General features: G+C 43.7%; 1 protein-coding gene across 1 annotated transcript in view; it reads right to left on the reverse strand.

Moving 5' to 3' along the window:
- Positions 1-1,289: 1,289 nt before the first annotated feature.
- The window catches only part of EXOC5 (exocyst complex component 5), a 127,599-nt gene continuing 114,586 nt past the window's right edge, over positions 1,290-14,302 (reverse strand). Inside the window, exons 17-18 of the mRNA XM_063947977.1 lie at positions 13,453-13,668; positions 1,290-5,791 (exon numbers count right to left, since the gene is read on the reverse strand). Coding sequence (XP_063804047.1) covers positions 5,603-5,791; positions 13,453-13,668 — 405 coding nt within the window. The 3' untranslated portion in view covers positions 1,290-5,602. The remainder of the gene's footprint in view (positions 5,792-13,452; positions 13,669-14,302) is intronic.

Genomic DNA, 14,302 nt, shown 5'->3' on the forward strand with positions numbered 1-14,302 from the left:
GTTATCCTACTGTTTAAACGGGTGTAGTATGGTATGCCGGCTGTCGGGGTCTCGGCCCACAGCATACCAGCGTTGGCATACCGACAGCGTGGCGAACGCAAATGAACCCCTTGCGGGCTCACTGCGCTTGGCACGGAGCTGGTATACTGTGTGCCGAGACCCCGAAAGCCGGCAAACTGAAGACCACCCGTTCTGATCTTGATCTAATCTGCAGCAACCACTTAGGACCAAGAGCCACATGCCGCCCAGTACCAAACTATATTATAGCTTTTTAAAGGATAAACATGTTAAGAAGAGAAATATAATTAGGATCTGACGTGTGATGCAGAATTGGCTGGCTAAGTCACTTTCATGGAGTGAAGTTATTGGGAGTCGATTTGTCAAAACCACCAATCAGATTAAGTAACATTTCTAATAAAGTTCAGAAAATAAAGCAATTGTATTAATGATTTGATTACAGCCTCTTTTCCTGAATGCCAGTGGTCAGAATTGTAGTTGATTGATTCACACAGTCTAGCTGTGAGGCAGACAACACAAACGGGCAATGGGATAAAATGTACTGTACAGCATGGCAATAATTCTAACATGTGTTATGGCAGGTACACACATCAATGATGTTGGTATGATATGTTGTGTCCAGCCAAATTGGAACGACATATTGGCTGGATCATACAATGTGTACCCACAACTTGCGCGCTCCCACAGTCACATGCTATATCTTTCAGTCAGCTGTGCTGCATGGTCAAACCGGATGATATCGCATGCGGCGCCATGTATATTGATGAAGGATGGAACATTGATCGTTCAGTCTTTCATTACATCTTCATGGTGTGTACAGGCAATAGAGCATGGTCTGGGCCGAAGGGAATTCGTCACAACCACAGGCCCGATGTTCAGGCGTTTACCCTAAGTCAGATGTGCATACAAGTTGACGGTACATAATCATGTTAATAAGACAAAACTACACTATAAGTGTGGGGTCAGTTGCTTCACTATATGACCGAACCATATTGGTCATTGTTTTCTAAAAAAAAAAAAAAAAAAGGTTATATCTGTTATCAAGCGAGAGGTGAAAGATGCATATTTTGAAGAAAACGCTGCCTGATGGATTAGTGGTTTCCTTTGTATTAGGTATTATTTGGCATCTGATTAGGCCGCTTTGCATAGTCTTAGTAAAAATATTACAGCACTGTACATGCCATCAGTAAAAATATTACAGCACTGTACATGCCATCTCTTGATGCTGGTTTCAATATAGACCTAATGTAATAACAACCTTAAGACAAGCATTTTAAAACAGAGAACATAAAAGAATTTATTTATTGACAGGAAATGTTACATGTCAAAACTGCAAACAGTTATTGTACAGTTTTGTTGCTGCCCTTTTAGCAGGCAAAAGGAGATATTGCACAAAAGAAAATTAAGAGCGGGTACCACCGAAAAAAAATCTGTATATTAAGAAATTAATACATTTTATACAACTGTAAAATAGGAGTCAAAACAGAGACCCACCTTTTATTTCAACCTGCTGCCTAATACGGGGCATACACGCTACAATTATTTGGCCTGATAAAGGCAAACTGCCCAGATAATTTTAGAGTGGATGTGGGTGACCGTTCCAAAAATATGGATTGGTCGGGCATGGCGGATCGTCCAGCATGACCGATGCAATATTCTCTAAGTTGAAAATTGGCCGCATTAGGGCCATGTATGGCCTACAATAGCTGGTCGACAGACATTTCCCATTTTCCATCACAGGGGTAGTAATGGGAAAAAGTATTTTATCTGCATGTGTACGCCCAGCTGTATCTACATACATTGTGTTACTATTTTGACTAAATATTTCAGAAAAGGTGAGATTTGAATTTATATCAAAACTTTTTTTTTTTTTTTTTTTTTTTAAAGGTGAGCAAATGCAGCCACTTGTCTCGTGACCGCCACCTTGAGGCTACAACACATTTAAAAAATAGATCAAAATATTTAGATGTTAAAAAAAGTTTCCCTTTCCCTTTTGTAAGCAAGAGCTACATTCAAAGCTGACAATTTTTTTGAAAACGCAAAATCTGTCTTGAGAGCGGAAGTTTCGAAAAAATACTACCATAACAATGAGGACATCTCAAATTAAAATGACCACAAAACTCTCAGTTATTTATTGAGATCTATAATACACAAATATCTTACAGACATTATTGATTTGGTGTTATTCACTTAGCAGAAGATGGTATGAGGGCAGGTTCCCGGCAGTTAGGATTACCAGTCAGAATACAGACAGCAAAATCATGGCTGTCAGAACCCTAACAGTAACTACTGGGGTGTGGGTCAGACACTAAGGGGAGGGTTGGATGATTAGGGTTAGGCTGTGTGGGGGATGGTTAGGATGTGGGGGGGATTGTTAGGGTTAGGCTGTGGAGGGTTAAGGCTTAGGCTGTGGGAGAGGACGTTATGTTTAAAATACTTAGAGGGATCCGTCTGGATTCTGCTGTCAGCATTCTAACCATTGGGATGGTGACTGCCGGGATTTTGATACCATCCCCAGGAGAAATGGATTGTCCACTTCTGGACAAAGCCGCTTCTGTCTGTCCCCGAACCTGTTGATTCAATACATTAACTTTATATGAAGTAAAAAGCGCCACTTTATCCAGCTCTAATGAAGTGGAATATGTGGACTATATTCTCTTGGGATCTGCGAGATCACAACTCAAAAAGACTTTGGGATGTTAAAAACTGGAAGGACAACACACAATGTTTGGCAGTAGTTAAAAAATAAATAAAAATGTAACACTAAGTTTTGTCAAAGTCGCACTCTCTTTTGTAAAACACATGCACAGACTTTTGGGAGAACTTTACCAAAACTATTTGACAGTTAATAGACAATGAAAACATTCTTGTGGGCTTGCATGTGCCCCCCCATCACCTCAACACCAAAACTTATTCATCTCAAAGTGCCCACACACAGCAATTATAATGGGCAATGTGGTCATCATGGACAAAACAGGTCAGAATTTGCTTAGAAAAATGATCTATCTGATAAAAAAAAAAACCTGTATGGACGAGAAAAGATTTATTAATGTGCTGAGTGGTCATCGGCCAATGACCCATTGGCTGATGGGAAACATTGTCTGGTACAATGATCAAAGTTGTCATTTGTGGCCAAATAAGCAGCATAGCCATACAAGTAGACTGAAGAGAGTGCTACCATCTTTAAACGGGTTGGGTATGAAATGTCGACAGTCAATGTTGGCCTTCATCATGTTGACATGGTCATAATGTCGACACCCAGTGGTGACCTTCTCCTGTTGACTCCAGTGAAATTTTCCAGGTCCCAACAGTCATGTGACCTTCACTTCAGGGTTAAAACTCTGATCCCTGACCTTCCGGTAAGTATTTCCACACTATCCCAACACCCCCCACACCAAACCACCTAATGCCTAAACCTTACTCTCAACATTCTGAGAATGTCAACATGTTGGCTGTCAACATTTCTACAATGTCAACATAATGATTTAGCATCATTAAACACTGCCCATAATAGTATTTTCTTACTAAAAAACCACCCTCCCTCCATCCCACGGAATCCTGTGGCTCGGCAGACGCTGGTCAGCACCAGCAACTGAGAATTCTAGTAAGCTAACAGGTGCGAGCCATTTGAATGCGGACACTAAATAGCCAATGGAGAGCTGCAGGTTACTTTCAGAATTCTACTGGCTGTTTTAACAAGAAACAGGTTTCAATGCCTGGTACATGGGAGGGAATATCTTCTGAACGTCATTCTCAATAATTGGTGTAGGCGAGGTTATTAAAGAAAAATAATATAGGTAGAGTTCTCCTTTAATAATGTTTTTTTTTTTAACTAATCAGTTTATTCTTTTTGGAACAAATATTCAAATGAAATCTAAAACAGTGGCTGCCATCTCTACTTCAGATACATATTATAAGAGCTAAACCTGTTATAAGCGCTTTGTGGACAAAGACCAATTAAAAAAAAAAAAAGATATTTACTCCACGAAAATGTCCAACAGACCTGTATGTGGATGCTTTACAGCATTAGATTTGTGCACCCTATACATTTCATAACATGTCATTCTATATATCGCAAATACCCATATGAAACAATATAACCTTTGAGAGGGATGTAGTCAGGATCCTGATGGTGACAATCCTGGCAGAGGAATCCTGACGTTGACAATCCTGGCAGAGGAATCCGGACGATCACAATCCCGACAGTGATAATTAGGGTTAGGCACTAGAGGGACAATTAGGGTAAGGCTGCTAAATGGGACGGGATTAAGAATTAGGGTGAGGCTGCAGGGGAGGTCTTAGAGTTGGGTTTAGGGTTAAAATGCTCACCAAAATTTGTTGGGATTGTGACAGTCAAGATCCTGAATGCCGGTATATTGTACCCAACCCCTATCATCCTTTATGCCAGTTAGTAATGACAGAGCTTGGATGCCACGGTTTACCTGCACATGTCTGCGTGACTGATAGAAGACAATAATATATAAATATACTTCTCGGTTAGTGCTGTACACAGAAGGAGAATTCTGTTTCCTTTCTCGGTTCTAAGCTGTAGATAACATGGGAATTTTATGTTGCAATAAAATACAGGGGGACATAAATTACAATCACCCGCCACAGAAGCAACGGGTTTATTTGCAAAATAGCTGAAAAACAATTCTTGTATTAAACTTGCAAATGAAAACAGATCCCAGGGCAAACCTTTCATGAAAATACCAAAACCACTATTCCGCAATTTAATCCACTGATCAAAATAGATTTGTATCATCTGTCAATTCTGGGAGACAACTGGTAAACAAACAAAACACACATATATAAAAGACAGAAGCGTAATCATTTAGATGAACTAATCTAGCTTAATGCTCTGTACAAATAAGTTAATGGTGAATTGGGATAAAACACAGTTCTGAATATGTACGATTTAAATTGGCTTTCTTAAGGGTCGTGACGGGAAATCACAAGGTCAGGGGAATTTTAACATGTAAAAGGGGATTACAGGAGATCCAGTTCACTAAATGTAACAAAACGGACATCTCAGATCAGTGCAAGTCAACAACGGTCAATTAGAAAATGGTAAATATTATAATTGTATTGAAGGTAGTACATTTGTGGAATTCCATCCCAGGCCCAGCTAGGGATATAACATTTTATACCCACGATGTGGGAAACCTCACGTATAACTCTTGGAATTAAATAACCTGTCTTGGCATCACAATACACAAGAAGAAGCAAAACACTTCCCCCTACTTAAAAGAAGTACTTTAGTCTCTTTAAAAATGAACCTGCTAGCCAATTAGGCAATAAGTAGTGTGTCCCACTGTAGTAACAAACTCTTTTCAAAGTACAGACATGAAAGGAGTGTTAACTCTACTTTAAGAACACACCTAACAGTATCTTCACAACCTAAGAATTGCTCTTACGAGGCAGAAGGAGCAAGTTATATATAGCTGCACTACCATCCTAAAGCCAGTGCTACTGGGCTGTAGAGACTAAAGCAACCTTTATGTATGAAGGAATGGGCTCCTGTGCTATTTTCGAGTTACAACTTGGCATAGGCAGATACACATTCGTCTCTGTGGTAAGCTCTTCAGCTGAAGTGTCGGGCAAGGCGTGAGGATCTGTAGTCCGCTCGTAGCTGTACAAAGGAGTGTAAGATGTTCTTGTCCAGGCTGGCCAGCTGCTCTCCAGAGCAAACCTGCTTTAAGTTGTCCGGGGCCACAACCAGAAGGTTGCAGAGGGAGTGAAGGGTATCAAAAAGCTGCAGCACGAGAGGAATCTGCGACAGTAGAACAATGAGTCAGACACTTTAGGGGTAAAAACCAGGTGCACACATATCAGGTCTGACAAATGCATGATCTCTTTCTGAAATCTAATAAAGCTGCTTCTTACGTGGTGCAATTAAACATATTGTTAGAAATGGTATGCAGACCTTTCATTAAACACTGTATTTGTTTCTTATTTAATCATTATTATTCTGCAACAAGGAACAAGTAAATGAAATATATGGCAATAGTCCCCTTTTCACTTCCCAGCAGAAGTTAGAGCTCCTGCCTGAAACCAATGTATGTGATTATTAAATACATCTATTGTTGGCAATACACTATGATACTGTTATTGATATTGCAGCATGAAACCAGTGTAATGTCTAATAATAATCTAATAAAATCAATGGGCTCATTATCAATAAATTAGTAAATAAAGTTGGAATTAAAGAGCTCTAAGCCTGTGTGGAAGCAGCTTAAAACCACAATCAAGTTCAGGGTAAGGAGTCCCATTACGCCAGTGGCTCTGAGCAATCGCTGTGTGGCAAGGTCTTCTTAACCTGCAATAGAAAGGAGTGAGACCCAGTGACGCAAATAGGGTTAAACAGTATGAGACGATACAATACAGTTCCCTTTAAAAGGGATAATAAATTCTTTCCAGGACTGTCGTTTTCCTTTCAAGGATTCCACTCCAAAGAAATACCTCGAACAGGGAAGAAAAAAATATCCTTAGTGCAACACTGTTTTATCTGAATACGTCACACTTTTAACATATGATGTCGCACTCACATTTTATAAATATTATATGTGCTCATCATCCTCCACATATGTATTTTCTTCTTTCACCGCAGTATATGAAACTCTAGAAGGAAAATATATTTAGTGCAACACTGTTTCTTAAAAGCAGAAGAAATTTATTACAGGGTTACACTCACAATATTTAAAAAGAAACAAAGCATGTAGAGCCTGGTCAAGCAGGTAGACCTTGTTTGGACTTTGGACTTCCTCCTGGAATATCGTGGGGACGCTGACCCTTTTGGCGGTTGGACCGGCTGGCTCCAAATCCCTCTGTCGTGAGAGTCATATGATCCTCTGAGGAGGCTCTACATGCTTTGTTTCTTTTTAAATGGGGTGGTCTTCTGTATGCCGACTGACGGGATCCCGGCGCACAGTATACCGGCGCCGGGATCCCGACAGCCGGCATACCGACACTTATTCTACCTCGTGGGGGTCCACGACCCCCCCCTGGAGGGAGAATTTAATAGGGTGGCGCTCGTAGCGTGGCGAGCACAGCGAGCCCGCAAGGGGCTCATTTGCGCTCGCCACACTGTCGGTAAGCCGGTGGTCGGGCTCCTGGCGCCGGTATGCAGGTCGCCGGTAGCCCGACCGCCGGCATATCGTAGTGAACCCTTTAAATCTTGTGAGTGTAACATTAATAAATTTCTTCTGCTTTTAAGAAACAGTGTTGCACTAAATATATTTTCCTTCTTGAATTTCATATACTGCGGTGAAAGAAGAAAATACATATGTGGAGGATGATGAGCACATATAATATTTATAAAATGTGAGTGCGACATCATATGTTAAAATTGTGACGTATTCAGATAAAACAGTGTTGCACTAAGGATATATTTTTCTTCCCTGTTCGAGGTATTTCTTTGGAGTGGAATCCTTGAAAGGAAAACGACAGTCCTGGAAAGAATTTATTATCCCTTTTAAAGAGAACTGTATTTTATCATCTCATATTGGTTAACCCTATTTGCGCCACTGGGTCTCTCTCCATTCTATTGCATGTATCGTTTATGATGTGGTGAACCATTTTGAGTTGACCTGGGCTGCACGTGTGGGGTTGTATGCGCAATTGTTGGTTGTTTTTTTCTCCTATTCAAGGTCTTCTAAACCGCCAGCTTGTGACATTATGAAAAAAAATGATCTGTATACATAAACGTGTCATCATACAACTAGCCTCAATATACCATGCAGCGTGAGTGGGCCACAAGGTCAAGTGAGACTCTTTTGGCGAAAATGCATCTCAGTGGCAACGTGATATGACTAGGACGCACCAGAGGACTGTGTTGATTAATCTGATATGCGACATTTGTACACATATCACAATGGAACTTGCTATGGAAAAAAGCCACGATTGCGTATACAGATTCAGAGTCGCACAAAGATATGCAAGTGTCGTATATCAAATAAACCTGTCTCCTGGTGTGACTAAGACACATTTTCGGATTCAAAGACGCCCAATGCCAACAGTCTCTCAAAGGACCTGGTGCGCATGTACAAAGGCGTCTAACTGGTTTTAGTAATAAGGACCTTTACAGCCTATAAAAAAACATTTCTTAACAAACTTTTGGGAGGATCTAAGTTACAATAATATGGAGGAATGTCTAACTTACTGTGTCCGTAATCATCAGTGGGAAGTGTGTGACATACTGCTGTTGCTAAGTGGGATAGCAGAATATCAAGGGTGTGGACAGTAAATAGATATAATTCCTATTGTCATAAAATTGGATTTTAATACCTACCGGTAAATCCTTTTCTCGTAGTCCATAAGGGATATTGGGGGAAACTACTACGATGGGGTATAGCGGTCCAAAGGAGCCAGTGCACTTTAAATTTCTTCAACTGGGTGTGGTGGCTCCTCCCCTCTATGCCCCCTACCACAGGCAGTTATAGGTAAAAACATGCCCGAAAGAGAAAGGACATATATGAGAGAAGGAACATGATAACAGAAAGGGTGGTGAGGTCTACACACCAGCACACCACTAACATACAACAACCAGTAACGGCTGATAACATCAACAGCAGCAGCTGAACAGGTAATTATAGAACAAGAACCTGCAGAAAAGACCACGCACTGAGGCAGGCGCCCAATATCCCTTATGGACTATGAGAAAAGGATTTACCGGTAGGTATTAAAATCCTATTTTCTCTAGCATCCATAAGGAATATAGGGGGAAACTAGTACGATGGGGACGACCCAAAGCTTCCAGAACGGGCGGGAATGTGTGGAGACTGCTGCAGTACCGCCTGCCCAAACTGGGTATCCTCTTTGGCCAGGGTATCAAATTTGTAGAACTTCACAAAAGTGTTCTTCCCCGACCAGGTAGCAGCTCGGCATAGCTGAAAGGACGAGACTCCACGGGCAGCCGCCCAGAAAGAGCTCACTGATCTAGTAGAGTGGGCCATTAGAGACTTAGGAACAGGTAAGGCTGCCGACACATAGGCTTGCTGGATAGTAAGCCTGATCCAACGAGCAATGGAGTGCTTTGAAGCAGGGCAACTCTCTTTCAGCGCATCATTGAGCATGAACAAGGAATCAGTCTTTCTGACCCGAGCTGTACGCTTGACATATATCTTCAAGGCACGCACAGCATCCAAAACCTCCGGAGGAGCATAAGCGTCAGAACTGGACGGAACCACTATAGGTTGATTCAGATGACAACCTTCGGCAGGAACTGCTGTCTAGTCTGGAGCTCTGCTCTGTCAAGTAGGGACTTTTACACGATAAGGCCCCTAATTCTGAAACAAGTCGAGCAGAAGCCAGGGCCAGTAACATCACCGTCTTCCACATGAGGTACTTGTCTTCTACCGTCATCAGAGGTTCAAACCAGGAGGACTGTAATTTCAACACTATATTCAAATCCCAGGGTGCTGTGGGCGGCACAAAAGGAGGTTGTATGTGGAGTACCCCTTTTTAAGATCTGAACCTCTGGCAACACTGCCAATTTCTTCTGAAAGAAAATGGAGAGAGCTGAAATTTGGACCTTAATGGAACCCAGACGTAAGCCCTTATCCACACCAGCCTGCAGAAAACGTAGGAAACGACCCAAGTGAAACTCTGCAGGCAGGCACCACGAGACGTATCTCCTCCAGATATGATGATAGCGGTTTGACATCACAGGTTTCCTGGCCTGAACCATGGTTGCAATGACCTTCTTGAAAAGGCCCTTGTGAGCTAGGATGTTCCGCTCAACCTCCATGCCGTCAAACGAAGATGCCGTAAGTCTGGGTAGACGAACGGTCCTTGTTGAAGAAAATCGCTCATGAGTGGTAGAGGCCAAGGATCTTGGACGGACATGTCCAGAAGATCCGCATACCACGCCTTACGAGGCCCTCCAGGAGATTTGAGGACTGTAGCCATCACAGGAGGGAAATCCTGGCCTGAGGTGACAGCTGAATCATCCGGTGCATCTGGATATGTGATCCGGACCACTTGCTCAGGAGATCCAACTGAAACGTTCTGGCATGGAACCTCCCATACTGGATTGCCTCGTAGGAGGCAACCATCTTTCCCAACAATCCTATGCAGAGATGTACGGACACTCGAGCAGGGCGGAGCACCATGCAGACCATCTCCTGAAGTGCTGTCGCCTTGTCCTCTGGTAGAAACACCTTCTGGGCCACAGTATCCAGCTACATCCCCAGGAACAGGAGCCTCTGAATTGGCTCCAGGTGGGACTTCTGTAAGTTGAGAATCCACCCATGGCCAGACAGTAGACGGATGGCACGGTTGATATGGAGCAACAAAAGCTCCCTGGATCTTGCCTTTATCAGAACATCGCCTAGATAAGGGACCACGTTGATCTCTTGGACCCGGAGTTGAAGCATCCTCTCCACTATCACCTTCGTGAATACCCTCGGGGCTGTTTCCAGGCCGAAGGGCAGTACCTGGAATTGGAAGTGATCGTCCGGCAGGGCAAACCGCAGGTAAGGCTGATGTGGAGGCCAAATCGGAATATGGAGATAGGCGTCCTTGATATCCAAGGAGACTGTAAATTCCTTTTCTTCCAGGCCCGCAATCACTGCTCACAGGGATTCCATTTTGAACCTGAACATCCTCAAATAAGGATTCAAGGATTTCAGATTCAGAATGGGTCTGACCAAACCGTCCAGCTTTGGCACCACAAACAGGTTTGAGTAAAACTCCTTGCCGCGTTGCGGCAGTGGTACTGGAATATGACGTGGGACTGGACCAACTTTCGGATAGCCTGTTGTAATGTAACTTACATATCCTTCAAAGCTGGTAAGCTTGATTTTAAAAATCGTTGGGGGGGATGGGGGGGGGGGGGGGGCTTAGTACTGTCGAACTCCAGCTTGTAGCCCTGAGAAACTTGACCCAGGCATCATGGCAGGAGGTCACCCAGACGTGGCTGAAGTGACGTAGTCGAGCTCCCACCTCGAGATACCCTCGGGGTGGGTGGGCACCGTCATGCTGAGGCTTTAGTGGAAGCAGAACTGGTGGACTGGTCCTGAGAACTGGTACCTGCAGGTTTTCTGGACTTACCTCTGGTGCCTCTAGGCGCATTGGAGGCACCTCTGGCCTTCGATCGAAATGTGCGAGACTGAAAGGACTGGACAGATGGTCCCAGATACGAACGTCTTGCCGGCGGGGCCTCAGAAGGGAGAAACATGTATTTCCTAGCAGTAACCTTGGAAATCCATGCATCCAACTCAAAACCAAAAAGCCATTCCTCCGAAAAGGGGAGGGACTCCACAATATGTTTGGCTTCTGCGTCCACAATCCACTGACGCAACCACAAGGCCCTGCGCGCCGACACTGCCATGGCTGACGTCCGAGCATTTATGTTCACCATCTCCTTGAGGGAATCACATGGGACATGGGTAGTGTCCTGAATGTGCTTCAGGAGGGTTACCATGGTAACAGAGCATATCCCCCGAGAGGGCCCCCTGAATTTGTGTGGCCCAAGAGTGAGCGGTTCGGGTCATCCAGCAACCCGCAATGACCGGTCTTTGTGAAAGGCCGGCTGCAGTGTATATAGATTTTAGGGTAGTGTCTCTCTTTCTATCCCCAGAATCCTTAATGGTAAAGGAGCCCGGGGCAGGTAGCACCGCCTTCTTAGACAGGCGAGAGACTGAGACATCCACCCCAGGCAGTTCCTCCCAAAATGTTCTACCTTGAGGAGCAAACGGAAAAGTGCGCAAAAGCTTTTTGGACACTTGGAATTTTTTGTCTGAATTTTTCCAGGCCTGTTTGAATAAGTCATCAACTCTGGAGATTCAGGGAAAGTGACATTGGGCTTGTTTTGTAAGAAAAACGACTGCTGTGAAGTAGCGTCCTCTAGAGGGAGCAATAACACATCCCTTATAGCCAAAATGAGGGGTTCAATACCCTGAGTAGAATCGGGATCCAAAACAACTTGTATATCATCATCTGTATAAGAGAGCAGAGCAGGTAAACCACGCTTCTGGGGACCTGCATGAGAGAGGGGGGAGGGGGAGGGCTGTGCATCAGCCCCAGCAGCTAAATCTGCAACAGCTTGTTGCAGTAGCTGAGTTTTCTGCACATTAGCAGTGATCTGGGATGACATACTGTATCTGACATCATAGTTTTAAGAGACCCTAACCAGTGTGGCTCTGTACCCTCTCCCCCAACCTCTTCACCAATTTGTGAAGACTGACTGCAATGCTCACAGGAAACATTATATAATGAACAGAATCTGATGTGACAGATACGCACAGCTTGTGCTTACCCATATTTCACAGTAAGTACAAAAACATACACACAGACAGTTATCATGCAAGCTTGCCCTACTGTATGTGAGGAGAGTGGGATGAGTGTGTGCTGTTGATGGCTGCTGTAAGCAGAGGAAGGTGCCAAAACGCTGCTGGTCCCGCTCTGAGGAAGCTCTGCCCCCTCCAATGGCACCGGAGCTGTACATATAATTTATACTGGTAAAGTCTCCAAATAAGCTTAAAAACCTCACACAAGTGTACACACGGCAGAACCTAGCGGTACCCCCCAGGAAGGGTCCCGTACGCCGCGTCCATGGTCAGCCGCACTTTGAACCGGGGACTTCCCAGCGGGGTCCCCGGTGTGTACTCACCACCGATGTCATCTTCAGGCAGCGTTAGGAGTGTGCAGCGTGCTGTGGCTGTGACTGCCAAGGCGCAGTGCCCCGCTGAACAAACAGCCCCTCAGGATGGTGGCCCTGCAACGGGGAAGCGGCTCTGCACCTCGCAAGGCCAGTGACCGCCCCCCCCCCAATTTCCAAACTCCCACAGGGCAGGTATGCTGTTGCCAAGACAATATACCTACAAAAAAAAAGTTTTCATTTAAATTGAAGAAAACTCTCTGGAGCTGCAGAGATGTGCATCCTCTCCTGAGGGCACTTTTTTCTAAACTGCCTGTGGTAGAGGGCATAGAGGGGAGGAGCCAGCACACCCAGTTGAAGAAATTTAAAGTGCACCGGCTCCTTTGGACCCCGTCTATAACCCATCGTACTAGTTTCCCCCAATATCCCTTATGGATGTTAGAGAAATAATCTTCTGTTGACGTCTGCTGGGATTCTTGTTGTGTGTCCAAAAAATAAAGATTATCATGCAGTACATTAATAATAGTATTAGTTAGAAATTTATAATAATGAATAAGTATTATAAACCATTGATAAAGAGGTATTCAATTAGCCGTGGCTAATGGATTCGCCCCAGGCTATAGTTTTGTCTCTGAAAAACCGTCGCGACGAGTGGCTTATCAGAGATTTTGTTTCACCTGCCTCTGGCAAGCGAAACAAAAACAGCCATTTTTTGCTGATATTTGGATATCCCCCAAAATAAAAAACTTTTCGATCGGGATAATCCAGTCACACAGAAAGCGCTAATGTTTAGTGGAAGAAATAAAGGCAGTAGTCTTCGATTAAATACACACTTTGAATTCCTTGGCGCACTTTCTGTACTCCGCAACATCGCAGATGGCAAGCATGCCTCCCATTGAGCTGTAGGAAAACTGCTGCAGATGCTCGTATATAAGGCGATGGAACCGCAATCCCAGTTCCAGGAGAACGGTGTCCACATTCTTCCCATCCATTGAATTACGGATCTTCTCCACTTGCTTTCGAACATAAAGGCAAACCTTGGAGCAAGCCTGTTTATAAAGAAAGGTTAAATGGTGAATGGTTTAAGAATCACAAACGCGAGATTTACATCTTGGTCCTCAATTGACACAAACAGGGCCAGCTGGGACTTGAAGTTTGCCAGGCTGGAAAAGCCTAGTGATGGGTTATCCTAAAATTGGGGGGAGGTGGGGTGTGAATGGGCACAACTGTTTAAAAGATATAGGGGGTGATTCAAATGTTTGAAAAGTAAGTTGGGAGTCTGTTTTTTACTATATAATAGATAGGAAAAAACAGACACCCAAGCGACTTTTCAAACATTTGAATTCCACCCATAGAATGAGGAAAAGAGTGTACACGTACTTTTGAGTTGAAAGTCATTCAGCTGGAAAAAACTTCCAACATTCTCCTTATACTGGAACGATAACCAGCTGTCTGGGATGGTTAAATCAAACATACAGTATCTGATTTAACCAATTAGTTGTGACAACCTTTTTCTTTCATTTTATTTAATTTTCACCCTCAAAGCAGATTATCGTTTGCTCTCAAACTCAGCACGATCATCATTCCAAGCTGCTGTCAGTGTGTGGCCAGCTTTAGGCTCCATCACCAGCATCTTGCTCAAAGATGTCAGTAAAATAGACACCTGCAGACCATTTATTACAG

This window comes from Pseudophryne corroboree, chromosome 12 (genome assembly GCF_028390025.1).
Source record: "Pseudophryne corroboree isolate aPseCor3 chromosome 12, aPseCor3.hap2, whole genome shotgun sequence".
NCBI classification, from domain to species: Eukaryota; Metazoa; Chordata; class Amphibia; order Anura; family Myobatrachidae; genus Pseudophryne; species Pseudophryne corroboree.